The sequence below is a fragment of the Brachionichthys hirsutus genome, unplaced genomic scaffold (assembly GCF_040956055.1).
Source record: "Brachionichthys hirsutus isolate HB-005 unplaced genomic scaffold, CSIRO-AGI_Bhir_v1 contig_386, whole genome shotgun sequence".
NCBI classification, from domain to species: domain Eukaryota; kingdom Metazoa; phylum Chordata; class Actinopteri; order Lophiiformes; family Brachionichthyidae; genus Brachionichthys; species Brachionichthys hirsutus.
Window position 1 is genome coordinate 1 of NW_027180897.1, and position 25000 is coordinate 25000.

Genomic DNA, 25000 nt, shown 5'->3' on the forward strand with positions numbered 1-25000 from the left:
GTCTTGGCTCCTCCCCTTCCTGTGACTTGTGTTCCCCTGGCGGCGTACGGAACATTATGTACGTACTCACACAGCGGCCGGCGCATTCCGCTGGTGCTAACAGCGATTCCTCCTCAATAGACCTACGCTTTTATATTTCGGAAAGCCCGTCGCAGCTCCGAGTCTTCCTTAAGTTCCAGCTCTCCATTCTAAAGATCACCCTAAAAATATCCTTCCACGGAAAACGTGATGAAAAAATGTCAATACTAAAAGTCACAAATACGTGTGCGTAAAGTTCGGTGAAGCCAGAGTGTCTAGTTTGAGAGATACGCTCTTACAGACGGACAGATGGACAGACTGAAGACGATATATCCTGAATAGTTAATAATAATAATTAAAGGACATCAAACAGCCTAAAGCAGATTGGCGGTCTCTGAAGGTGCAACATGGAACCTTTTCATGAGGCAGCAGCTGCTGTCGTCTCTGCAGCTCTATAGAATGAGCCAGCAGTTCCTCCAGGTCCGTCTTCCTGTCCTTCATGGAGACATCCAGAGCCTACAGCAGGCGAACGAGTCAAACAGACGGCCGTTGTTTGGGATACAGATCTCCAGTGAAGTGAGCCGTGTTGCTGCGACCCGTCGTCAGACATCCTACCTGCGCTTGGGCCGAGTTCAGGCCCCTGGTCACAATCGTCTGGTGCGTGACGATGATCCAGTCAGTGAGTCTGCTCATTCGGTCCTGGAACTGGGCGTGGCTCTGCAGGTCAGCCTCCACCTCGCCCACCTTTTCCAGCAGTTCATGCGTTACCTGCAGAGGGAAGAGGCGAGAGCGGGTGGAGCGGCGATGGCAGAGGGGAGGCAGGATGAACGCCGTGGGGGCCACGATGCTGCACACCTTGCTCCAGCTGAGGTTGATGGCTCTCAGTTTGCCAACATGCTGGTCTCTGCTCTGAGGGTTGACACTCGGGCTGGCCAGGATCTGAGGGGCGTGTTTGTTCAGCCATCCGAGGCGCTCGTTCTGAGCATCCGTTTCCTCTGCAAGGGCCTGCAGGGAAAGAGAACGCGGCAGGCTCTGCTTCAGCAGACATCGACTGATGTGTTCACGCAACAAAACTAACGTAAGCCAAGAGGTCAGGAAGTCCATGTTTGATGGGGTGAAGACACAAACATTGAGTAATAGTTTGAACACCTTGCTGACAGTCTGAGCGGGCTGCAGCCGGACTCCAGAAGACGAGCTCAGCCGTGGTTTGAGCCGTACCTTCAGTTCTTTGAGGTTTCTGTCGGTAGCAGCGGCAGGTAAGGAGCCAACAGCGTTTTCTGCCTGCTGCAGCCACGTCGCCAGCTGCTCGCGCTTCCACACCAGGTCCGACATGGCCAGCTCTCCCCCAGCCAGCCTGACGATGAAACAAACGTCTCTGTTCATTTGCGTGAATGCCGTCGCCATGCAGCAGTAACGTTACCTGCGCTGTCTCTTAAGGGCCTGCCGGTTGACGGCTCGCCAACGCTGGCCAAGGGTCTTTAGCTTCTCTTCAAGCAGGGATCCCTCAGGGGGGGTCAGCTGCCCAATGATGTGCTCCCCGGTGCAGGTCAGCATGGCCATGATGGGCTGGCGGCTGGAAAGCCCCTCTTCCAGCTCCTGTAGGATGAACGGATGAATGAGAGACTCCAGGCCAAAGCCTCCTGCTGACGTCCACCGACCAGTCGCCATTATGTGTGGAACGTCAAGGTTTAAGCTGCCAAACCGCCACTCCCACTAATAACGATCTAACTTGCCAAGACAGAGCCATAAAGTAGAATGAGTAATTGTTAAGTCCACTAAAGGGTGCGTCAGCTAATGTGAATCGCGTAAAGACGGAGCGTTACGAATCACGCCCATAACGGTAGCGATCTGCATTCCCTTTGGAAATCATTGTGCAGCTTTTGTAATAACCTCATTTCTTGTGTTTGTGTAGCAGCACAGAGTTCTCCTTTGGGAACAGGATGTCATCGTCTCCTGTCTGACATCACCAACGGGAGGAATGAATCGAATGAATCGATCCATCAGTCACACTGTGCCAGCTCAACATGGACACGTTATTGACGGGGCTCCAGCATGAAACAGAACAAGAGGAGGACGAAGCTTCAAAGGCAAAGACCAGGAAATGTGACGACACCTGCTGGGTTCTCCTGCACAACGGTGGGTAATGAGGAGCGGCCGAGTGTGTCGTCTGTCGTAAGTCGACCTTCCGACAGCCTGAAGCCGAACACTTGGAGACGATCCATCCAGAGCACAAAGACCAGCCAGTTGAGTTTAATCAGACAAGAACGCGTCACCTGCCGTGCACGGCGGTCTCTCTTTACTAAAGCTGCAGGTCGTGTCGGTAAATGCTCCTATGAAGCTGCCTCGGTGTAAAACGCCACACAGAACGGGAGGAATTGATGCTTCCCTGTGCCGTGGACATGGATTCAAACGAAGGGCTATTCCTCGGTCCAACAGCATGTAGCAGGAGCAGCTGCAGACGGAAGAAGACACTGACCGTCACAAAGGCTGTTTATTGATAACGCATGGAAGATTCAGCGATGGAGGTGGCATGAGGGAGGGATTCGTTTTCTGCAAACCAGTTCCTGGAAGAGCCACCGCAGAAGAACTGTTTAAAACCACCGGCTCTTCTTAAAAGAGGGCGATCTGAAATGGGGGGGCTGTGTGGGGATCTGCTATGGCTGGGAAATGGGGAGGGTCTCCCCCCAATGTGCAGCCGAGGCACTGCATGATACACGGCGCAGCACTGGCGTCCCGATGGGATGACCCACGTCAACTCCGTGGACTGTAAAACGTCCCTCATTAAGCTTAGTGGATTTGAAGTTGCACACCTCCCAAATCTGGCAGATCAAATCAGGTCATTGATCAGAACACTGGAGACGTTCTCACATGGGCCCGTCCTTTGAGAACCTGAAGCCATTGGTTGAAGACAAGCTGCAGAACACGGTGATCCCTCGTAGGGGAGCACACATCTCTGCCCTGCAGAAACACTTCCAGAAATAGTTCCTGATTCAGAATCCCAAAGAATAGGACTGGATCCGTGAGCCCGTCGGTGCAACACCACCCCAGGCTGCAGTTCCAGTCAGACACCGGCTGCATTTTGGGTTGGACTGGAGAACGGCCCCCCCGGCCGTACGTCTTCCTTTTGCCACATCAAACCGATGTGAGATGATCTTTCTGATGTGGCCTCAATCAAACATTAATACAGATCAAAGCTGGATATTGGATTTGAGAAGCTCTGCAGCACGGAGCAGGCGGCTGTGGCCGAGACGGTAGAGTGGTTCGAATCCCAGCGCTGACTGTCTCCATGTTGAAGTGTCCTTGAGCAAGACACCGACTGCCCTGGTGGGCTTTGCATGTCAGCAGTGAGTGCGTGAATCAATGGGTGTGAAAAAGCTGTTTAAGTGCATTCCATTTAGCATTCACACCAGTCACCGAAAAGATGTGAGGATTAAAGGTGTCATTTTGGAACAGCAAACCTTTAGATTTCTGGGGGGGGGGGGGGGGGGGGTCCCCTCTCAGGGAGTTGTTCAAGTTTTAAAACAGCAAAGGTCGGATGCTTGGATGTTGAATATAAAAACAAAAGAAACCTGTAACAATGATTGCACAGGTAAATGTAAAAACAGTGGAACATAATTCATTCCATAATATTGTGTGAAAACAGATTTGTTTGGAAACCGAAACTATATTTTCCATAAGAAATAATGGAAACTACGCAGCAGGTAAATGCCGACAGTAATAATAAACTGTAAATGCGGTTTGCTATTTTGTTATTTATGTCTTGTAGTTTGCCTGTAGCAACCAATCCGGTTGAGGTTTGTATTAATTCCATTTGGAGTCTGAAAACAAAATATGTGTATGTGTGCATGTCCTGATCTGGGGTTGGGGGGCAGCAGAGAAGGTCTGGGAACCACTGCAGGAGCACGCGGTTCTATTTAACTCACCCATCATATGATGGTAAAGGTGGGATGCCATGAAAGAAAGAGACAACGACAAAAGAAGCACATTCAGTATTTCTGAGGCTTTTAAATGCCTCCGAGGCACCGAAGCACACACCCAGACCGACTTCACTGACCTCCTGATGTCGTCGTGCAGAGTCCCGGTCCAGCTGTCCATCGCAGCCGCCGCCCTCGGACAGCAGCGTCTCCGTGTCCGTCAGCCACTGGCTGAGCTCATTCATACCACAATGGAACCGCCTCCACTCCGCCACAGCACGGTCGAAACTCCTGCACAACACCCAGGAAGGAAGGAAGGAGTGATCACAGCAGTGTTTGTCCAGCCACCGTCACTGACAAACGCGTCCTTTCCTTCCACTACAAATACCAAAGAAATGTTCTCACGTTTGTGCTTATTAATTCGGTTTTAGGTTTTTTATTCCTAACTTTTCCCTTCTGCGAGAATAAAGAACATGAGTGCATGCAAAGCTCGGACTCGCGTTATTTTGGAAATTCTGGAGCGCACGGGGAAGATATGAGGGAATGGGCTGCAAGCAGAATCAAACCCACGCCGGCCGTAAGAGGAATGTCTGTGACACGAGGGGGACGGGCTCTAAACAGAGCTCTTGATCTGACGGTGGGTTCTGGATCTGATTTCTTATTTAATGCCAAGTGTCTGTTTCATATAGAACAGAATAAAAAGTCCTCGTTTCTTCAAGGACAATCAAGGTCATCCACTGGAAAATGTCACCATTTACAGTGTTATTCTGTATCAGACAGCAGGAAAGTGAGGACAACCAAAGGGACACGGAGGGGCTATGAAATAAATCAGCATAGGCCGAGCAGCCCATTACTTAAAACATTCAGCGAATAAAAAGGTCGTTCTCGCTGACGAGCCACCATTTCCTCAGATCGGTGGAGGTCTGGACGAGCAGCTCCACCAAACAAACGATTTGTAATGACGCCCGGAGGCTGCCCGTTCAAAATGAGCTTACGGGTTTATTCTACTACACCGTGCTCAGCAACCGTCGGCGGTTTATGCTGTGGTGATCGTCGTCAAGGTGACCCCGTGTGTGTTTGTGTGTGAGCAGACATTGTTTCGATGTGTGTGTCTCCGCTAGCTGAGAGCCCATCCTGAAACGCATGTTAGCGTCTGAAAGCAGCAGCTCAGGGTCGAGTCGAGGTCACGGGGTCGGTGCACCAACCCTTTGCGCTGGCCGTACACGCGGTTGACCCGGTCCCACTCGGCATTAAGGTGAGCGAGCGAGTCGCCGATCTGGGAAACCTCAGCAGGAGAAGCGACCGGAACGACGGCAGGATGGCGTTGGTGGATATCTGAGAGCCGACCTCCGAGACGCTCCAGGTTCTCTTTGATGCTCTTTGATCGGAAGACAAAGAGGGGAGAATATGAATTCAAGCCATTGCTCAAAGCTTCCCGCCATAATCCGGACATTCAATGTAGAAGAAGAAACAAATCAATCACTTTAAGGCAGAGTAAAACCCAACATGAAAAACAGACCAGTGTTGAACAGAGCCTTCACTAGGGCTCTAGAGTCAAGCAGGGACTTTCAGTCAACCGTCTCCACTTCACCCTGTCCTTTGCATCGTCCTCCCCAACACCAGCCACTCTCATGTCCTCCCTCACTACGTCCATGTGTCTTCTCCTGGGTCGTCCTCTAGTCCTGTCCTTTGCATCGTCCTCCCCAACACCAGCCACTCTCATGTCCTCCCTCACTACGTCCATGTCTCTCCTCCTGGGTCGTCCTCTAGTCCTGTTCCCTGGCAGTTCCATCCTCAGCATCCTTCTACCGATATAGTCCCTGTCTCTCCTCTGGACATGTCCAAACCATCAAAGTCTGGTCTCTCTGACCTTGTCTCCAAAACGTCTAACCTTCACTGTCCCTCTTATTGTCTCATTTCTAATCCTGTCCAACCTGGACACTCCCAAGGAGAACCTCAGCATCTTCATCTCCTCCACTTCTAGCTCCGCCTCCTGTCTTTTCCTCAGAGACACTGTCTCTGAGCCGTCCATCATGTCTGTCCTCACCACTGTCTCTAAGCCGTCCATCATGGCTGTCCTCACCACTGTCTCTAAGCCGTCCATCACGGCTGTCCTCACCACTGTCTCTAAGCCGTCCATCATGTCTGTCCTCACCACTGTCTCTCAGCCGTCCATCATGGCTGTCCTCACCACCGTCTCTAAGCCGTCCATCACGGCTGTCCTCACCACTGTCTCTCAGCCGTCCATCATGGCTGTCCTCACCACTGTCTCTAAGCCGTCCATCATGGCTGTCCTCACCACTGTCTCTCAGCCGTCCATCATGGCTGTCCTCACCACCGTCTCTAAGCCGTCCATCACGGCTGTCCTCACCACTGTCTCTCAGCCGTCCATCATGGCTGTCCTCACCACTGTCTCTAAGCCGTCCATCATGGCTGTCCTCACCACTGTCTCTAAGCCGTCCATCATGGCTGTCCTCACCACCACAGCTGTGAGGACGCTGTGCTCACAATGACAAAGAGGAACGGGACGATGAACTGTCGACCCACCCTCAGCACATCCTCCTGGTTGGACAGGTTTTCGTAGCGCCCCTCGCTGAGCTCGCTGGAGTTCAGAAGCAGCTCATTATCAGCCATGGCGAGCAGCGCTTTGTTCACGTCTAGCAGGTAGTCGGAGGGCCCGAGTGAAGGAGCGCTGCTGCTCTCCACGGACGTCAGCTCCTGTTCCACAGGTGAGGGAGAAGAACAGAGGATATGCAGATGATGAAATCAGGGGTACATTATGCTAGGCTAGCATCAACACCACACAGTTCTAGTTCCTAGCGTGTCTGCGCAGACTGTGCTTATGATGTGCGCATTCCACACCTCAGCTGGAGGTGGTCTCATCTGCTCTGTCCGGGCGTGAGAAGACGAGTCCACAGAGATGTCCTCCTGCCTGTCTCGCAGCACCCGCAACTCCTAGAGCAGCCCAGCCGTGCCAGCGTACGACAGGCAATGAGGCAGATGAGCACCTACGCACGGACCAGAAACAAGATGTCCTCTGAGCAGCTCACCCTGCGAGCTGAATACTGGCCCTGCAGCCGGAGCAGCAGAGGTCTCAGCTCCTCCCTCTGGCCCTCGTCTGAAGCCTGCTGCAGCAGTTCCTCTCCTCTTCTCAGCAGGTCCTCCACTCCAGCTTTCTCCTCATCCATCTGGCGTAAAGAAGGCTTTCACATGAAGAGACTGCAGCAGCCTTCAGCACATCGTACATGACGACTGACAGTCAGTAAGAACGGAAGCACGCGGACGGAGCCTTGCTTTGGACCGGTACGGATCAGTTTAGCGACACTAATGCCAAATAAGAAGATACTTGTCTGATCAGGTGGCAGCCCAGAGCAAGGCAGAAACATCACGCAGCGCTTCCTCTATAGAGGTGCTGATGCTGCAACACGGCGCTGCATCGCCTGCAGTCGTATCTTACCAAATCAAACACGAGCATTCACCCAAAATGGAGGAACGGAATGAAAATGCTCCAGACAAACCGTCTGGATGGCGTCTTCGGCTACTCCGGCTGGGTCCTGCTGCTGCTGCAGATGCTTCAGCTCGGCCTGGAGCTGGGCCTGGAGCTGGGCCTGGGCCTGGGCCTGGGCCTGGAGCTGGGCCTGGAGCTGGGCCTGGAGCTGGGCCTGGGGCTGGAGCTGGGCCTGGAGCTGGGCCTGGGGCTGGGCCTGGAGCTGGGCCTGGGGCTGGGCCTGGAGCTGGGCCTGGAGCTGGGCCTGGGGCTGGGCCTGGAGGCTCTCCACCTCACTGAGGACCAGCGCCTCCGCTGGAAGACTCTGAGGCTCACGCTCCTCTCTGAGCTCCTGGCTGTGAAGGACCTAATGAGTCCAAAAGAGAATCAAACACAAACACACACACTCAGAAAACACAAACACACACATCTTAGTGCAGGTGCAATATTTGTCACGTTCAGACTCAGAAATTAGTCTCGATGAGATAAAATCTCGATGAGATAAAATCTTTAGGCAGAGCTCCTTAAAATACATTAAAATATGGTTTTGACGATGATTACATGAATGTAAAGTTTGTTGAAGTATACTGATATGATGTTCTGTGTGGATATGTTTTGTGGATATGTACATATCGTGCTTTCATGATTTGAGTTGATACGTGTAATCCCGGACCCCAGGAAGACTACCTGATGCCACGGTGTCAACCAATGGGGATCCTTTTTAAATAAATAAATAAAATAAATAAATACAACATGTCAATGTCATAAATGGGCTGGACTTGAACAATGGTCAGAAAGTATATATATATGTACACACACATGACTTGTGAAAGTTGTCCCTCACAGCTCTGACTATTGTTTCTTGTACCTGAGGGACGTTCTGGTTCAGGTCTACTCCACCTGACTCCAGACTGGCCATCATCTGCATTCCAAAACACAAGAACAGACCGTGGCATGCAGCCCGTGAGTTTGAGAGGCCTCGGACCTGTGTTCATGTGTTCATGCTTGCGTACCTGGGCCGTTCTGAGGTGCTGGGACACTTTGTCAAAGTTACAGTTGAGCTCAGCCAATTTGGGCTCCACCACGTCCCGGCAGGCGGGGCCCCTGCTCGTCATGAGAATGATGGCCTGATCCTTCACGTTGTCCACTCGTAGACCGACGTCCTCCAGCTCCTCCAGCATGCGCTGCGGAAGGAAGACCACCAATTTACTGGTCACTGTTCAGTTTCCGTCATTAGTCATCCTCTCTGGGTGGCAGCATGTAGACCAGAGTTTAGGCTCTATTGATTCTGGATGGCAGCATGTAGAACAGTGTTTAAGCTCTATTCTCTCTGGGTGGCGGCATTTAGACCAGTGTTTAAGCTCTATTCTCTCTGGATGGCAGCATGTAGACCAGTGTTTAGGCTCTATTGATTCTGGATGGCAGCATGTAGACCAGTGTTTAAGCTCTATTCTCTCTGGGTGGCGGCATTTAGACCAGTGTTTAAGCTCTATTCTCTCTGGATGGCAGCATGTAGACCAGTGTTTAGGCTCTATTGATTCTGGATGGCAGCATGTAAACCAGTGTTTAAGCTCTATTCTCTCTGGGTGGCAGCATTTAGACCAGTGTTTAAGCTCTATTCTCTCTGGATGGCAGCATGTAGACCAGTGTTTAAGCTCTATTCTCTCTGGATGGCAGCATGTAGACCAGTGTTTAAGCTCTATTCTCTCTGGATGGCAGCATGTAGACCAGTGTTTAGGCTCTATTGATTCTGGATGGCAGCATTTAGACCAGTGTTTAAGCTCTATTCTCTCTGGATGGCAGCATGTAGACCAGTGTTTAAGCTCTATTCTCTCTGGATGGCAGCATGTAGAACAGTGTTTAAGCTCTATTCTCTCTGGGTGGCAGCATTTAGACCAGTGTTTAGGCTCTATTGATTCTGGATGGCAGCATTTAGACCAGAGTTTAGGCTCTATTCTCTCTGGGAGGCAGCATTTAGACCAGTGTTTAAGCTCCATTCTCTCTGGATGGCAGCATTTAGACCAGAGTTTAGGCTCTATTGATTCTGGATGGCAGCATGTAGACCAGTGTTTAAGCTCTATTCTCTCTGGGAGGCAGCATTTAGACCAGAGTTTAGGCTCTATTGATTCTGGATGGCAGCATTTAGACCAGAGTTCAGGCTTTATTGATTCTGGATGGCAGCATTTAGACCAGAGTTTAGGCTTTATTCTCTCTGGGAGGCAGCATTTAGACCAGTGTTTAAGCTCCATTCTCTCTGGATGGCAGCATTTAGACCAGTGTTTAAGCTCTATTCTCTCTGGATGGCAGCATGTAGACCAGTGTTTAAGCTCTATTCTCTCTGGATGGCAGCATGTAGAACAGTGTTTAAGCTCTATTCTCTCTGGATGGCAGTATGTAGACCAGTGTTTAGGCTCTATTGATTCTGGATGGCAGCATGTAGACCAGTGTTTAGGCTCTATTGATTCTGGATGGCAGCATGTAGACCAGTGTTTAAGCTCTATTCTCTCTGGGTGGCAGCATTTAGACCAGTGTTTAGGCTCTATTGATTCTGGATGGCAGCATGTAGACCAGTGTTTAAGCTCTATTCTCTCTGGGTGGCGGCATTTAGACCAGTGTTTAGGCTCTATTGATTCTGGATGGCAGCATTTAGACCAGAGTTTAGGCTCTATTCTCTCTGGATGGCAGCATTTAGACCAGAGTTTAGGCTTTATTCTCTCTGGGAGGCAGCATTTAGACCAGAGTTTAGGCTCTATTGATTCTGGATGGCAGCATGTAGACCAGTGTTTAAGCTCTATTCTCTCTGGGAGGCAGCATTTAGACCAGTGTTTAGGCTCTATTCTCTCTGGGAGGCAGCATTTAGACCAGTGTTTAAGCTCCATTCTCTCTGGATGGCAGCATGTAGACCAGTGTTTAGGCTCTATTGATTCTGGATGGCAGCATGTAGACCAGTGTTTAGGCTCTATTGATTCTGGATGGCAGCATGTAGACCAGTGTTTAAGCTCTATTCTCTCTGGGAGGCAGCATTTAGACCAGTGTTTAGGCTCTATTCTCTCTGGGAGGCAGCATTTAGACCAGTGTTTAAGCTCCATTCTCTCTGGATGGCAGCATGTAGACCAGTGTTTAGGCTCTATTGATTCTGGATGGCAGCATGTAGACCAGTGTTTAGGCTCTATTGATTCTGGATGGCAGCATGTAGACCAGTGTTTAAGCTCTATTCTCTCTGGGAGGCAGCATTTAGACCAGTGTTTAGGCTCTATTCTCTCTGGGAGGCAGCATTTAGACCAGTGTTTAAGCTCCATTCTCTCTGGATGGCAGCATGTAGACCAGTGTTTAGGCTCTATTGATTCTGGATGGCAGCATGTAGACCAGTGTTTAGGCTCTATTGATTCTGGATGGCAGCATGTAGACCAGTGTTTAAGCTCTATTCTCTCTGGGAGGCAGCATTTAGACCAGTGTTTAGGCTCTATTCTCTCTGGGAGGCAGCATTTAGACCAGTGTTTAAGCTCCATTCTCTCTGGATGGCAGCATGTAGACCAGTGTTTAGGCTCTATTGATTCTGGATGGCAGCATGTAGACCAGTGTTTAAGCTCTATTCTCTCTGGGAGGCAGCATTTAGACCAGTGTTTAGGCTCTATTCTCTCTGGGAGGCAGCATTTAGACCAGTGTTTAAGCTCCATTCTCTCTGGATGGCAGCATGTAGACCAGTGTTTAGGCTCTATTGATTCTGGATGGCAGCATGTAGACCAGTGTTTAGGCTCTATTGATTCTGGATGGCAGCATTTAGACCAGTGTTTAAGCTCTATTCTCTCTGGGAGGCAGCATTTAGACCAGTGTTTAAGCTCTATTGATTCTGGATGGCAGCATTTAGACCAGTGTTTAGGCTCTATTGATCAAGTCTCACTTGTCCTGCTGGATTCTAGCAGCCTGTTTGCGGGGATGAGGGGATCAGCACTTATTAACGTTGATTTGGGTGTTTTCAGACGGCCGGAACATACTAAATTGTTTTCAGTTAGTTTATATGGGGGGGATTTGCATTTCGACCGAAAGGACAAGATCACAGGCACAAGCGGTCTAAATGAGACCTGCGCAGGGTGGCTGGGGCCCCCCTTAGAGACAGGGGGAGGAACTCAGAGTAGAGCTGCTGCTCCTCCACATCGAGAGGAGTCAGCTGAGGTGGCTGGGGCATCTATTCCAACTTCCTTGAGCGATTCCAGACTGCCATAAAACTAAGCTGTTTTAAAATGTTTCTAAAATCTTCAAGGTATGATCTGAACACATTCCCAGGCTTCCGGTAAAGTTTTAATTGTACTTTATGTACTGAGTTTCCACTTCAGGGCCATCCTCATCCTCATCCTCATCCCACTCACACATTCATTCTCCCCGTCGTACCTTGAGCACTTTCTCCCTCTCTGCCGACGCCAGACGCTCGGCCTCGTCCAGCCGGATCTGGGTCTGGTAGAGCCAGGTGCTGATGTGAGCCAAGTTCTCATCGAAGATTTCTACTTCGTTCTGGTGACTCTGCACACATGCAATCGCATCATCGATATGAATACGACCCTCCCAACAGCCCTCTATCCGTAAGAAGAACTGGTACTCACGAGCACAGCACTAAGCCAGTCCTCGATCCAGGTGCGAACGCGGTCCCAGGAGTCACTGAGGCCACAGAGTTTACCCTCCAGCTGAGCCTCGCTGCCCCCCACCAGGGTCTGCAGACCAGCGCCAGTCTCCATCAGGCTGGACAGATCCACCTTGCCACGTTCAGACTCCTTCAGCAGGCCCTGATCGGGGGATAGAACAGGACGTAAAACACATCAGAAACAAGTTCCTGTGATGTCGGCCATGTTTCAGTCATTTACTGCCAAATAATTTGATCGTTTTGGGTTTAGTGTCAAAATAATAGTTTCCCATAATTCCACTGATACAGATACAGTCTGATGCAGTCTGATATAATCTGATACAGTCTGATATAATCTGATACACTCTGATATAGTCTGATGCTGTCTGATATAATCTGATACAGTCTGATATAATCTGATACAGTCTGATATAATCTGATACACTCTGATATAATCGGATGCAGTCTGATATAATCTGATACACTCTGATATAATCTGATACACTCTGATATAATCTGATGCTGTCTGGTATAATCTGATACAGTATAATATAATCTGATACAGTCTGATATAATCTGATGCTGTCTGATATAATCTGATACAGTCTGATATAATATGATACACTGATATAATCTGATACACTCTGATATAATCTGATACACTCTGATATAATCTGATACACTCTGATATAATATGATACAATCTGATATATGATACACTCTGATATAATATGATACAATCTGATATATGATACAGTCTGATATAATCTGATACACTCTGATATAATATGATGCTGTCTGATATAATCTGATACAGTCTGATATAATATGATACACTCTGATATAATATGATGCTGTCTGATATAATCTGATACAGTCTGATATAATATGATGCTGTCTGATATAATCTGATACAGTCTGATATAATATGATACACTCTGATATAATATGATGCTGTCTGATATAATCTGATACACTGATATAATCTGATACACTCTGATATAATATGATACAATCTGATATATGATACACTCTGATATAATATGATACACTCTGATATAATATGATGCTGTCTGATATAATCTGATACACTCTGATATAATCTGATACACTCTGATATAATATGATACAATCTGATATATGATACAGTCTGATATAATCTGATACACTCTGATATAATCTGATACACTCTGATATAATCTGATATAGACTGATACAGTTTGATCTCCATTGAGAAACCATTTCAGGAGCTTCTGCGCCACCTGCTGGACGAACACCAAAGTACTTCTTTGTTCCTGCTGAATGCTTTGTTTAAATACTCACATTAGCCCATCCAATTTCAGCATCAATGTCAGCTGGCATGTCTCCACAACTGTTCCTGTGCTGCAGCTCAGCCTCGTTGGTGTGCAGCCACTCCTGCAGGGCGGCGCTCTCCTTCTGGAACTTCTGAGACAGAGACAAAGCCTTTTCCAGGTCCTGCTTTCCCTCGGTTACCTTTAAATAAAAGAAAAATGAAGGTGTCAGCGGAGATATTGAATGTTACTCATAATCCGACACAAGCAGCATTTTGCTGAAAAAGGAGAATGACGTTGATTTAAAGTTTCCATCGAGCCACTCACCTGTGCCCCCAGGTCATTGTACAGCAGTTTGAGAGCAGTGAGCTGCTCGTCCATGGCCTTGGGGTTCTCCGTCTGCTGTTTCTGAACAATCTGTCGACCCGTCTTTATCACAGTCTCCACCTCCAGCTTCACCTCACTCAGCAACTTGTAGAGTTTCTTTAAAATAAAATGAATTGGCCTGTAAGTGATGCATTTTTTGTGTTTGTGTCTGCAAAGAATAGATGGCGAGGCTTGCCTGTGTTTTTAGTTTCTATGCCCTAGACATTTACCAGGTTAAACACTGTCATGTGAACACAGCACTCTTTGTGGAATCATTTGCAATTTAATCAAGCTTGGATGACCAAAGTCTCTCACCATGCAACCAGCGAGGTGGGATTGAATCTTTCCCGGGTCCACATCCCTCATATCCAGGACATGCAGCTCTGCCTTGGCTCCATCCAGGACCTTCTTACAATCCAGCATGCGCTGCTCAAAGTTAGCTGGCTTCTGAAAAAGCTGGTACTTTGTGGAAATCTCCCTCAACTTCCTCTGCAGTGGGTAAAAGGAACAGTCTGCAAAGCTGCACATTTCATTTATAACAGACTCCACACACAGTTCTCAACAAGAAGCCGCAATTGTACATTTCTTTACACTTTAAACATGAAAATAAACAATGTCTTAACAATATACTGGCTATCCACCAACAGGAAGGGCATAACAAGCGGATGAGCCTTAATTAAATCATCCACCAGTAGAATCACGTACATCCAGTATTGATGCTATTGTTTTGACTCTGGTAGCTGAACTACAGGCCAGCCTTCGGTTCTTGATGTTCTCTAGCAGGACTCAGTGTTACCTGTAGGAGGTCCAGCTTCGTCCCACCTCGACCAGCTTTGCCATCAGCGGTTGGGGGAGGCAAGTTGACCACATTTCTCCTCCTTATCTCTTCCAATGTCACCTCGTGGGTTGTGATCTCTGCCCCAATGGTCTGAAGGGGGAAAGAATATTGAATACATGCTGCATGTTGAGGATGTTCATTTATTGTAACCATGTTTTGTGTTTCTTAGAATACAACAAATACCTTTTCAACCATAGTTACATTGATCTCTTAAGAAGTTTCTCTCAGCATGTGTGTGAATATTAAAGGTCCATTTTTCTACCCTTTTTCCACAAGTTGATGCAGTTCCCTGACAGATATGAAATATCTGTGACAGTCGGTCAAAATAGCAAACAGATGCTGCGCCGATCCATAAAGCAGTCTGGTTTTTACCACACACTAAAAATTTGTTTCCAATTTTCGCCGGAACATTACCACCAAAAATAAACTTTATGCAGGGAAATGCCGCCGGTGGAGCGAGGACGGGCAGAGCGCAGACACAGGGACGCACATCTTGTTCACGTTTTTATAAGTGTAACGTCACACTGACGACGATTTCTGCCAGACGTGTTTCAGTAGGTGAGTACGGAACTAGGAAGGATTGACTTGATGCTTTAGTTTGCTGTTTTTGTCTTGATAAGGACCCAAACCTCCGTAATAGGACATTAACAGGACATGGGAAAAGTGAGTTTTTCATCATATGGGACCTTTAGGTTATTCCACTGGTGAAGCATCCATAGACAAGCATGTTGAGCCGCTGTATTGTTTTTATTTGGGATCAAAGGCCTTTGTCTGGTAAGGCCTTTGGGCACGCTACAGCGAGACTGTGCAGGTGTGTGCCGTACTGTACCTGCGCCTCCTGTGGCAGCTGGAAGGCGTCGATGCGATCTGTGAGGTAGGAGGTGAGCGTGTGGTCCAGCTGCCTCAGAGACTCCTGCAATGTCTGAAGACTCTGTTCGTTCTCCTTCAGAGTTTGCAGCTGCTGCTCGAGGCTGATCTGCCTGTTTACTGCCTGGAGGACGTCAGCTTATGGATTCAAATGTCTCGCGGTGACCAATATAATACTAATAAGCGCAATGAGTACAATAGTAATCATTATACTCCAACAGCAAACAGGGATGATTCTAAAAATAATGTTTGCAAGAATAAAACAAAGATCTCTCTTAACTGAATGAATATAATGACACAAGGTCATGTTTGGCATTGTTCAACATGGTAAATTATGCAAAAGTCCAGGATTAATAAAACACCCACACATCAAAGTCCTGACCTGGTGGTTGAGCTGCTCGTAACGAGATTTGAAGACCTCCAGTTTTTCACTGATGAGTTCATCCAGAATGCCGCCATCGATTAGGGTCTGACCTAGCTCTCTGATTTGGGTGCGGTTGTCCCCTGGGTGGCGCAGCACGCTCTCCAAAGACTGATGGTAAAAGGGGAGATGGAAAAAGGCTCCACTTAGGAACAGCAAATCAGAAAAAAGGAAGCAAACCGTGGAAAGAGAGTAATAACGCCTTAAAGTCACGACAAAGCCCGATAAATTAAAACAGCTTTTGAGTTCCAAACGTTTGACACAGAAACTGGAAAGGATAGCAAGACTGGAAGAAAAACCTGTTCCGGAGAAAGATTGTTTAGTGCAAGAAAATCCCAGAGAGAAAGTTAATGGGAAGAAAACGTGTACATGTTGATCAAAAAGCTGGATAGTAGCAGAAACTGCTAAGTCTGGTCAAAGGTCAAAGACGAGAAGGAATGTCTTGAAGGGGCTTCATTTTCCTTCATCTCTATGAATCAACACGGCCAAATCCGATTCCGTCGTTCTCTACAGACCACCCTTCTGTGGTACTGAATGAGTTAAAATGTTAAACATGCTGAATTATTGTTTTTACAATGTTTGACTTTGAGGTGATTTTGTCCTGTAAGCTGTTCCAAGTTATTTACATAGAAATCGTCACAAAGCTGCTGCATTTGGGCGTTTTGGCTTTTTGCACTACAAGAAAAGCTAAAACTCAGGACACCTCGCTGATGGTTTAGGTCGTTTTGTTAATTTGTCCTGTAGATAGTTATTTTATTAACGACCTCAAACCTCGTCATTTCCTTTTATCTGTAAAAGCTAAACGCTGCTGAGAACTTTATTTTGGTGAGAGGCTCACAACAGGTTTTGTTTGTGTTCAGTAAAATAAGATTGGAACATTAAAGGTGTTGCTGTCAGTTAATTATAAAATCGTTATCGGCCGGTCAAGAATTTTAAAAATCAGTGATTGGCCAAATCAATTGCAGCTAGTATTTTGACCAAATATGTTGATCGGACGTGAGATTTGTTGCTTCCATCAGCGCCGCCGTCTTGTGAACAAAAATACGAGTTGTGCGCAGGCCGTCTGCAGACGGCAGGTGCATTTACGTCGTAATGCTGCTCCCGTCTCAACGTCGTTTATGTTTCGGGCATGAAAGCAAAACTAAATACAGGAGAACTTTCTTTCAAATGTCAAAACAACTTTTTAAATTATTTGATTTTGGCGTAACAGGGGGATCAATGGCAACTGACGACGGGGAGAAAAAAGAAAAGAGTCTAAACGTTCATATGAATCACACAGGAAAATCATTAGTCTCATCTTGGTCAGAAACATGTTCAGGCCTTTGTGAATCCCGACGATCATTAGTCCCTCGTCTATTAGATACACGACAAAAAGTAAAGTATTTGTGGGCAACCATCAAATGGTTCCGGGCAGGCAGGTTTCATGTGGCGTCTAAACCGTTACCGTGGAACCCTGATGCTATATGTTGCTTTAGTGACAGTTTGAGATCGATGGCGGCGGCGTCTCCTCGTCGTTATGGAAAAAAGACCAGGACAGTATATAAATACTACGACTGAGTTTTTGATAGATCCTCAACCATGCGTTTAAAGGATTGAGATACTGAACAACGGGGGAAGAAAATGAGTGAGTGAGTGGGTGAGTGAGTGAGTCAGTGAGTGAGTGAGTGAGTGAGTGAGTGAGTCAGTGAGTGAGTCAGTGAGTGAGTGAGTGAGTCAGTGAGTGAGTGAGTGAGTCAGTGAGTGAGTGAGTGAGTGAGTGAGTCAGTGAGTGAGTGAGTCAGTGAGTGAGTGAGTGAGTGAGTGAGTCAGTGAGTGAGTGAGTGAGTCAGTGAGTGAGTGAGTGAGTGAGTGAGTATTTGCACCTCCAGGGCTTCGGTGACGGCCTCGGTGCTCTCTGGTAGGTTACCAGTCGTTTGGACCTTCTCTTCCAGCGTGTTGAGCCAGCTTTGCTCCGTCTCCAGGTACTGGAGCAGCTCCATCCAGCAGGACCAAACCTCCTGGAGCAAACAGGGAGATGCAACAGAGAAACCTAATTAAGGCCATTTAGAACAAAAAACACAGAGGCATGTTCACAAAAACCCCTCTAGGGGGCTCTGACACCGAAGGGGAGGATGATGAAGCAAAGTGACGGATCTGATCTTCACCCTGAACCAGGTTCACCAGCAGCCTTCACGTTCCTGGACTCCTTTGGATGAGCATGAACCAATAGGAGGCCAAGGATTGATGCGTTGAATAAAGCAACACGTCAGACTGGGCTAGTGATGCGTACGAGCACGACCAGGAGCCCGTTCATTTAAAGCGTTATAAAAGAACACACGTTACCTCCAGAGTGTGACACTTGCTCTTAAAGCGGTCACAGAGCTTCTGGTAGTTGGCCAGCACCACCTCCAGCTCTGAGGTCAGTGCCTGCCTGCCACGTCCAGCAGGGGGCGATGTCCTGGACATCAGCACGTGAATGCTGTCTTTCAGGATCTTTACTTTCACCTCCTTCTGCAGCACATCGTCTTTAGCCCTCTGAGAGAGATGGGGAGTAGAAACGTGTCCACATCACTACGATGACGTAGACGAGTCTGTCCAGGTAGAGGCAAAGAGCACAGACGAAGAATCAACTGGACTTGTTCTGGAGGCTTCTTCAGATGAACAAGCCTCTTGGATGAGGCGAAACGTCTTCAATCAAACGTGGACAAGTCCAGTAGATTCTTCGTTTTTGCTCCTCTTCGCCTCCACGTTGATTCTTCGTCACCTTCATCTCCTCCAGCGATGCTTCCAGCTCCTCGGGGCCCTTGTATTCAAAGTCCCTCATGAGAAACTCGTCGTCGACCTGGGTCATCCACTCCCGCATCTCTGCTAGGTCCTTCTTTAGATTGCTCTGCCTCTCCAGAGTCTCTGCTACATACTCCTGATGGATGAGCAGCTGGAAGGAACAATATGACACCAGATGTGACAGAGGCCCGTTTCTTGTTGACATGTATTAGCAGGGAGCGACGGCAGAAAGTCTTCCTCACCTGCTTACTGAGAGAGTTAAATCTGTCCAGGCGCTTGTCCAGCACATCCTGTCCACACTTGAGCAGTCCTGGGACCGAAGCCTTCTGTATAGCTCTCACGTTCTCCCCCATCTGCTTCAATGAGCCCTCCACTGAGCCCATCTCATTCACATACTCCTGGACAACAAGGACGGACAGACAAGAAAAAAGAAAGCGACGACAAATGAGAACTAGAAAGACAATCAGAGACTGCAGACTCCGCCTCCAAAAGACTATTGGATCTTGTGAGACAGTAAACAGGGCTTCCGGATCAGAGGGGCCAAACCTGCTCTAGCTTGCTGCTCCGGAATGTACTACAAGACTCCTTCTGGACTCTTTTTCCCATCATGCCATTCGTGTCCCTCCCTCTTAAAGTGGCAGTTTACAGCACAGGCACGATTCCAGATGTAAAAATAATTCTAGAATCTGGATCCAGATCCGGATCAACGCCATTCTCGGGGAGGACCGAGCCACGGACAGAACCTTGCTTGTGTAAAAAATTCAAGTCGATTGGGTTACTAGTTTTTGAGTTATGCGCTCGGACAGACAAACAAACAGACAAACAGACAAACGCACCCAATTGCAATACCCTCGCCTCCCCTTCGGCGAGGGTAATGAAAAAGAGAAAGAGAGAAGTCTAATTCATGAATCTGTAAAGCAGACGCTGGCAGCCACTGACTCTCCTCTGAGTAGTGAGGCCATGGAACACTAGAACATGAATAATATCTTCCTCTCACCTTGCACTGGTTAAGTTCTTCCTGCGAGTTCTCCCTGTCATTTTCCCCTGAAGCATCCTGAGACAACGTTTCCTCAACGGCGTCCAGCCAGCGTTCGACTTCCACCAAATGCACCTGAACACGTGTGGAAAATCCAGATTTGACACACCGATGACACTTTTCACACCTGCATGCTTTCTACACCGCTCTACCTGATTGTCCTTCATGCTACCCAGGATGCACTGCAGCGTGCCCAGCTCCTCTCGAGCCTTAGAGGAGAGCTGACTCCATCGTTGCAGTTCTGTAGGGTCGGGCGCTTGCTGTGTTTGCTCGATCTCGAGACACAGACTCTGATGTGAAGAGGAGCGCAGGTTTAAGATACCACGCCCAGGCCGTATCAGAGATATCAGTTTACCAGCGAGTCGGCCCGACGTCCACAGGCCGAGAGAACAGACTGATCTGCTTCAGTAAACATTGTTATTTCTATTGGGAGAAAAACGTGCCTTTGGAATGGATTATCTTCAGATTCTTTACTGTCATTGTTCTAACACAACGACATCGTGTGACGGCTTAAGGCCCACAGAAGACCATCAAACGAAATAGATTGTGTTCCTGATTCATTCCTATCAGCAGCAGGAGGGCTAAGACCTCTAGCGATGTGTGTAAGTGCACGCTGAATACACCCGGAGCATCGTGGCGAGGCTGGTTTCCTGCCTGAACAGCCGATCGACATAACAGAGACCTGCTGAGCCACATTCCAGCGACGGCCGGAGGCGAGGCGCGCACGCCGCCTCGGCTCGCTGCAGAGCCGACACCCTGATGAGCCCACCTGTGCCCGCTCTACTGCCCCCTCAGCAGTGGGGATGTCCACCATGCCTTCACTCAGCGTGTCCAGCCTCGCCTCCAGCGCCTCCAGCGCCTCCGTCCGGCTCGGCAGCAGCCGCTTGGCCTCCAGGCTGGCTAGGGCTGGAATGAGAAGGAAGAGGACTGAGACTTGTGGAGAACTGAGGAGAACCAAAACAAGATGTTTGATTTAGGCTTCCAGCCACCGAGCTGCTCCCCGGAGCAGTGGGGTGTTAGAGTCTTGCTCAAGGGCAAGTCAGAGTCAGCGGTGGTAAATAGTCACATGCCAAATACCGCGGAGCAAAGAGAGGGAGGGAGGACAACGGTCCAGGTGAGGGGGGACAACGGTCCAGGTGAGGGAGGACAATGATCCAGGTGAGGGAGGACAACGGTCCAGGTGAGGGGGGACAACGGTCCAGGTGAGGGGGGACAACGGTCCAGGTGAGGGAGGACAACGGTCCAGGTGAGGGGGGACAACGGTCCAGTTGAGGGGGGACAACGGTCCAGGTGAGGGAGGACAACGATCCAGGTGAGGGGGGACAACGGTCCAGGTGAGGGGGGACAACGGTCCAGGTGAGGGAGGACAACGATCCAGGTGAGGGGGGACAACGGTCCAGGTGAGGGGGGACAACGGTCCAGGTGAGGGGGGACAACGGTCCAGGTGAGGGGGGACAACGGTCCAGGTGAGGGAGGACAACGGTCCAGGTGAGGGAGGACAACGGTCCAGGTGAGGGGGGACAACGGTCCAGGTGAGGGGGGACAACGGTCCAGGTGAGGGAGGACAACGATCCAGGTGAGAGGGGACAATGGTCCAGGTGAGGGAGGACAACGGTCCAGGTGAGGGGGGACAACGGTCCAGGTGAGGGGGGACAACGGTCCAGGTGAGGGGGGACAACGGTCCAGGTGAGGGGGGACAATGGTCCAGGTGAGGGGGGACAACGGTCCAGGTGAGGGGGGACAACGGTCCAGGTGAGGGAGGACAACGATCCAGGTGAGGGGGGACAACGGTCCAGTTGAGGGAGGACAACGGTCCAGGTGAGGGGGGACAACGGTCCAGGTGAGGGGGGACAACGGTCCAGGTGAGGGGGGACAACGGTCCTTTAAGACATTTTCAATCTGAGTTGTGGCCAATACTTCCTCTGTTTGACTCTCACTCTACTTTAATGTTTACACAGCCTGGTTATATTTATAGTGCATGAGTGTGAGTGTGTGTGTGTGTGTGTGGGGGGGGGGGGGGGTCAGACTCTAAAATTAGCACCAGCCACTAGCCAAATATGGGTACAGAATACATGCTGGGGATAAATGCAGGACAGACGGCTCTCTGCACCGTGTCTACGCCCAGCTGAGGGACCCGCTACGTCCTCCACACCAACAGTCATGTAGGTCAGGGCTTCCCAAACCTCTCAGACCGGGACCCCCCCAAATAACGGTGCGAGAGACCTCCAACCCCCCACCGTCCCGTGACATGGTGGGAACACCAGGCACAAACAGGCCTCTATAAAAACAGGCGTAGCAACCAGACAAGGAGCATGTTATTGATCCCCGAGAGGTGAATACATCAGGAACGGGAACCCGGAGGAACGAGTGAGCACAGCGGCAGAGTGCACGGCCACGGCCACCCTCAGATCATTGATCGGCATTTATTCTTTATGCAAGTCAGTGCCGAAAACGTCCACTGAAAGCTCGATCGGCTGAAAGCTCGATCGGCTGAAGGCTCGATCGGCTGAAAGCTTGATCGGCTGAAGGCTCAAATCGGCTGAAAGCTCGATCGGCTGAAAGCTCGATCGGCTGAAAGCTCGATCGGCTGAAGGCTCAAATCGGCTGAAAGCTCGATCGGCTGAAAGCTCGATCGGCTGAAAGCTCGATCTGCTGAAGGCTCAAATTGGCTGAAAGCTCGATCGGCTGAAAGCTCGATCGGCTGAAGGCTCGATCGGCTGAAGGCTCGATCGGCTGAAGGCTCGATCGGCTGAAGGCTCGATCGGCTGAAGGCTCGATCGGCTGAAGGCTCGATCGGCTGAAGGCTCGATCGACTGAAAGCTCGATCGGCTGAAGGCTCGATCGGCTGAAAGCTCGATCTGCTGAAGGCTCAAATCGGCTGAAAGCTCGATCGGCTGAAAGCTCGATCGGCTGAAAGCTCGATCGGCTGAAGGCCCGATCGGCTGAAGGCTCAAATCGGCTGAAAGCTCGATCGGCTGAAAGCTCGATCGGCTGAAAGCTCGATCGGCTGAAGGCCCGATCGGCTGAAGGCTCAAATCGGCTGAAAGCTCGATCGGCTGAAAGCTCGATCGGCTGAAAGCTCGATCTGCTGAAAGCTCGATCGGCTGAAGGCTCAAATCGGCTGAAGGCTCGATCGGCGCGTCCTCCAGGTCACAGTGAACGCTGTTCCGGAGCCGTTTATCAGCGTAATATTTGTTATTTGCACGGTTTAGTTGGAAACAGGACTAATATATACTATTTATGTAGTTTTTTTAAATCATCAAATAAAATAAATTACCATCTATTTTTAAAGAACCCGCCTTGCGACCCCCCCTTTGAGGGTCTGAGCAGCAGCCGTCGTGCGGCTGCCTCGAGCCACTCGTAGCCCGTGGAGCATTATTTCCTACGACCTCCGTGACATTCGCTCACATTCCAGGAGAGACTCCAGTCGCTCTGCTTCTGGTCGGGGCCTCCCCGCCCCACCAGGAGGCAAACCGCCCCCAGGGCTCGGGCAGAAGCAAAACGGTTTTATTTGGCTCACTGTCAACAAACACACACACACACACACACACACACACACACACACACACACCAGGCTCGTTTCTGGAAAGAAGAGTCCGTTTAAACTCTCGCGGTACAGCAGTGGCAGATTTTCAGGGTTGCTCCGTAGCTAGCAGAAACCAAGGAGAGAGAAACTGGTAACTGTTTGAGAGATAAAGATAATCCCCGAGTCCTCGAGCTCCATGAAACAGAAGACAACGCTCCTGCCCGAACGTTAAACACTCGACGTATTGTTCTGGAGTACCTTTGCTGACTTCCTGCTGTCTGCTCTGCAGCTGCTGCAGGGTGGAGGCGTGATGCGCTGATACCGCCACCATGTGGTCTTTCAGAGAGGGCACGGTTCCCAGTGACCCTGCCTCTGCAGAAAGCTGCGCTAAGTGCAGGCCGAAGGCAGCAACCTGCCCAAGTCGGGCCTGAAGAACACAAGAGGAAGAAGGAACTTCACTCGTTTATCACAGCGTTCTTTTGATTACACAGCAGAAAATAAAGGGATGGATGTTACCTGACATTCTCCCCCCAGGCCTCTGAGCTCCGGCTCATTGTGGCGTTCCTCGACAGCCGAGCTCAAGTCCAGCCAATGGTCCTGTTCCTCCAAGGCTCTGTCCAGGTCTGCCAGCTCTGCAGACGCTGCCCTGACCCGACTCACACTTTGGACCCGCTTGCTGGCTGCCTGCAGCTCCCTCGCACAAGCATCCCACTCCGTTTGGATCAGGTCTACATCTGCCTTCACCGAGTCTGTGGAAGGGACAGCAAGCACATGCAGCAGGCATGTCAAAAACAGGAAGTAAATAAAGTAGGTCCATTTTTACACAATCTGAACGTGTAACAGCCCCCCCCCCCCCCCTAATAATGGAAAACGTTCTGCTTACGTGGGCAGACCATAACCTCTAACACAGGTGAGCAAACGAAGATAAGCAGTGATGAGATGCATGCACGCATAAAAGAAAACATGTAGGAACCAATCAAGATCAGCTCCGTGGGATGTGGCAGCGTCGTTCCATGGTTCCTAACTGAAGTACCGCAAACACATAAAAGTCCTACTCAATCTACAAAATACACACACGTTCCAATACTCAGCAAGTAAGGCCAAATGACAACAAAACACAAGCTCGTAATTACCTAGAAAATACCAAGCAGCAATGGGAACGCAGTCAAAGACAATCATGGGGAACCGCTTTCCGTCAGATTCGAGCGCTACGCGGCCATAAATAGCCGGATTCTCAGCAGGATTGATCAGAACGTGCTTCACATATATTATGTATTAATATTATGTATAATAATGGACCGCATCGTTTCCGTCATACCTCTCTCCAGCCGGTCCCCAATGGCCCGGCCCTCCTGGATTACTTGACTTATTGCAGCTTCCTTCGCCATGAGGTCCAACTCCAAAGCCTACAGTATTTGTATCAGTGCGCAGAAGAGTGATTTAAAGACACATATACTAACTACCGGTGAGTCTAAATCATTTGCTGTTCGAGGAGGTGGGCTTACGCTCTGTTTCTCCTGCAGGTCTGCTGCGTCAGCTGCTGTCTCAGGGTGTGTGGAGGCCAGCGCTTGAGCAGACATTCTCCATGTTCTAATCCAGTTTAGGAGGTCAGAGTGCTTATTTCCAAACCTGCCGAGCACAGAACACAGTGTGTGCTACCTCTCTGTTCAGTGGGGCCCAGGGTGCTCGTGTGTGTCCCAGCTCTTACGTCCATCTGCATTCGGCATCTGTCTCCACCAGCCTTTTCTTAGGGGGAGCAGGACGGGCCAACTCCTGATCAGCGATCGATGCGGATGCAACTACAGCAACTGTATCCACGACGACCTGCTCTTCCATCTCAGTCATCCCAGCATCCGC

The 25000-nt window shown here is 49.4% G+C and overlaps 1 protein-coding gene across 1 annotated transcript; it reads right to left on the reverse strand.

The window, feature by feature from the left end:
- Positions 1 to 432: 432 nt before the first annotated feature.
- Positions 433 to 24994, reverse strand: LOC137916870 (utrophin-like; the record flags this gene model as incomplete). The annotated part of the gene is made up of 34 exons (XM_068759836.1): positions 433 to 534; positions 634 to 786; positions 874 to 1023; positions 1237 to 1372; positions 1439 to 1614; positions 4073 to 4223; positions 5138 to 5310; positions 6480 to 6650; positions 6795 to 6887; positions 6983 to 7120; positions 7451 to 7528; positions 7697 to 7786; positions 8288 to 8341; positions 8433 to 8603; positions 11809 to 11937; positions 12018 to 12197; positions 13358 to 13528; positions 13654 to 13809; positions 14008 to 14181; positions 14489 to 14620; positions 15360 to 15521; positions 15780 to 15929; positions 17681 to 17815; positions 18141 to 18332; positions 18562 to 18732; positions 18824 to 18979; positions 19579 to 19692; positions 19770 to 19907; positions 20387 to 20523; positions 23402 to 23570; positions 23660 to 23892; positions 24462 to 24549; positions 24649 to 24772; positions 24852 to 24994. Coding segments are annotated over 34 exons (4890 nt in total), but the record flags the coding sequence as incomplete, so codon positions are not given.
- Positions 24995 to 25000: the final 6 nt, after the last annotated feature.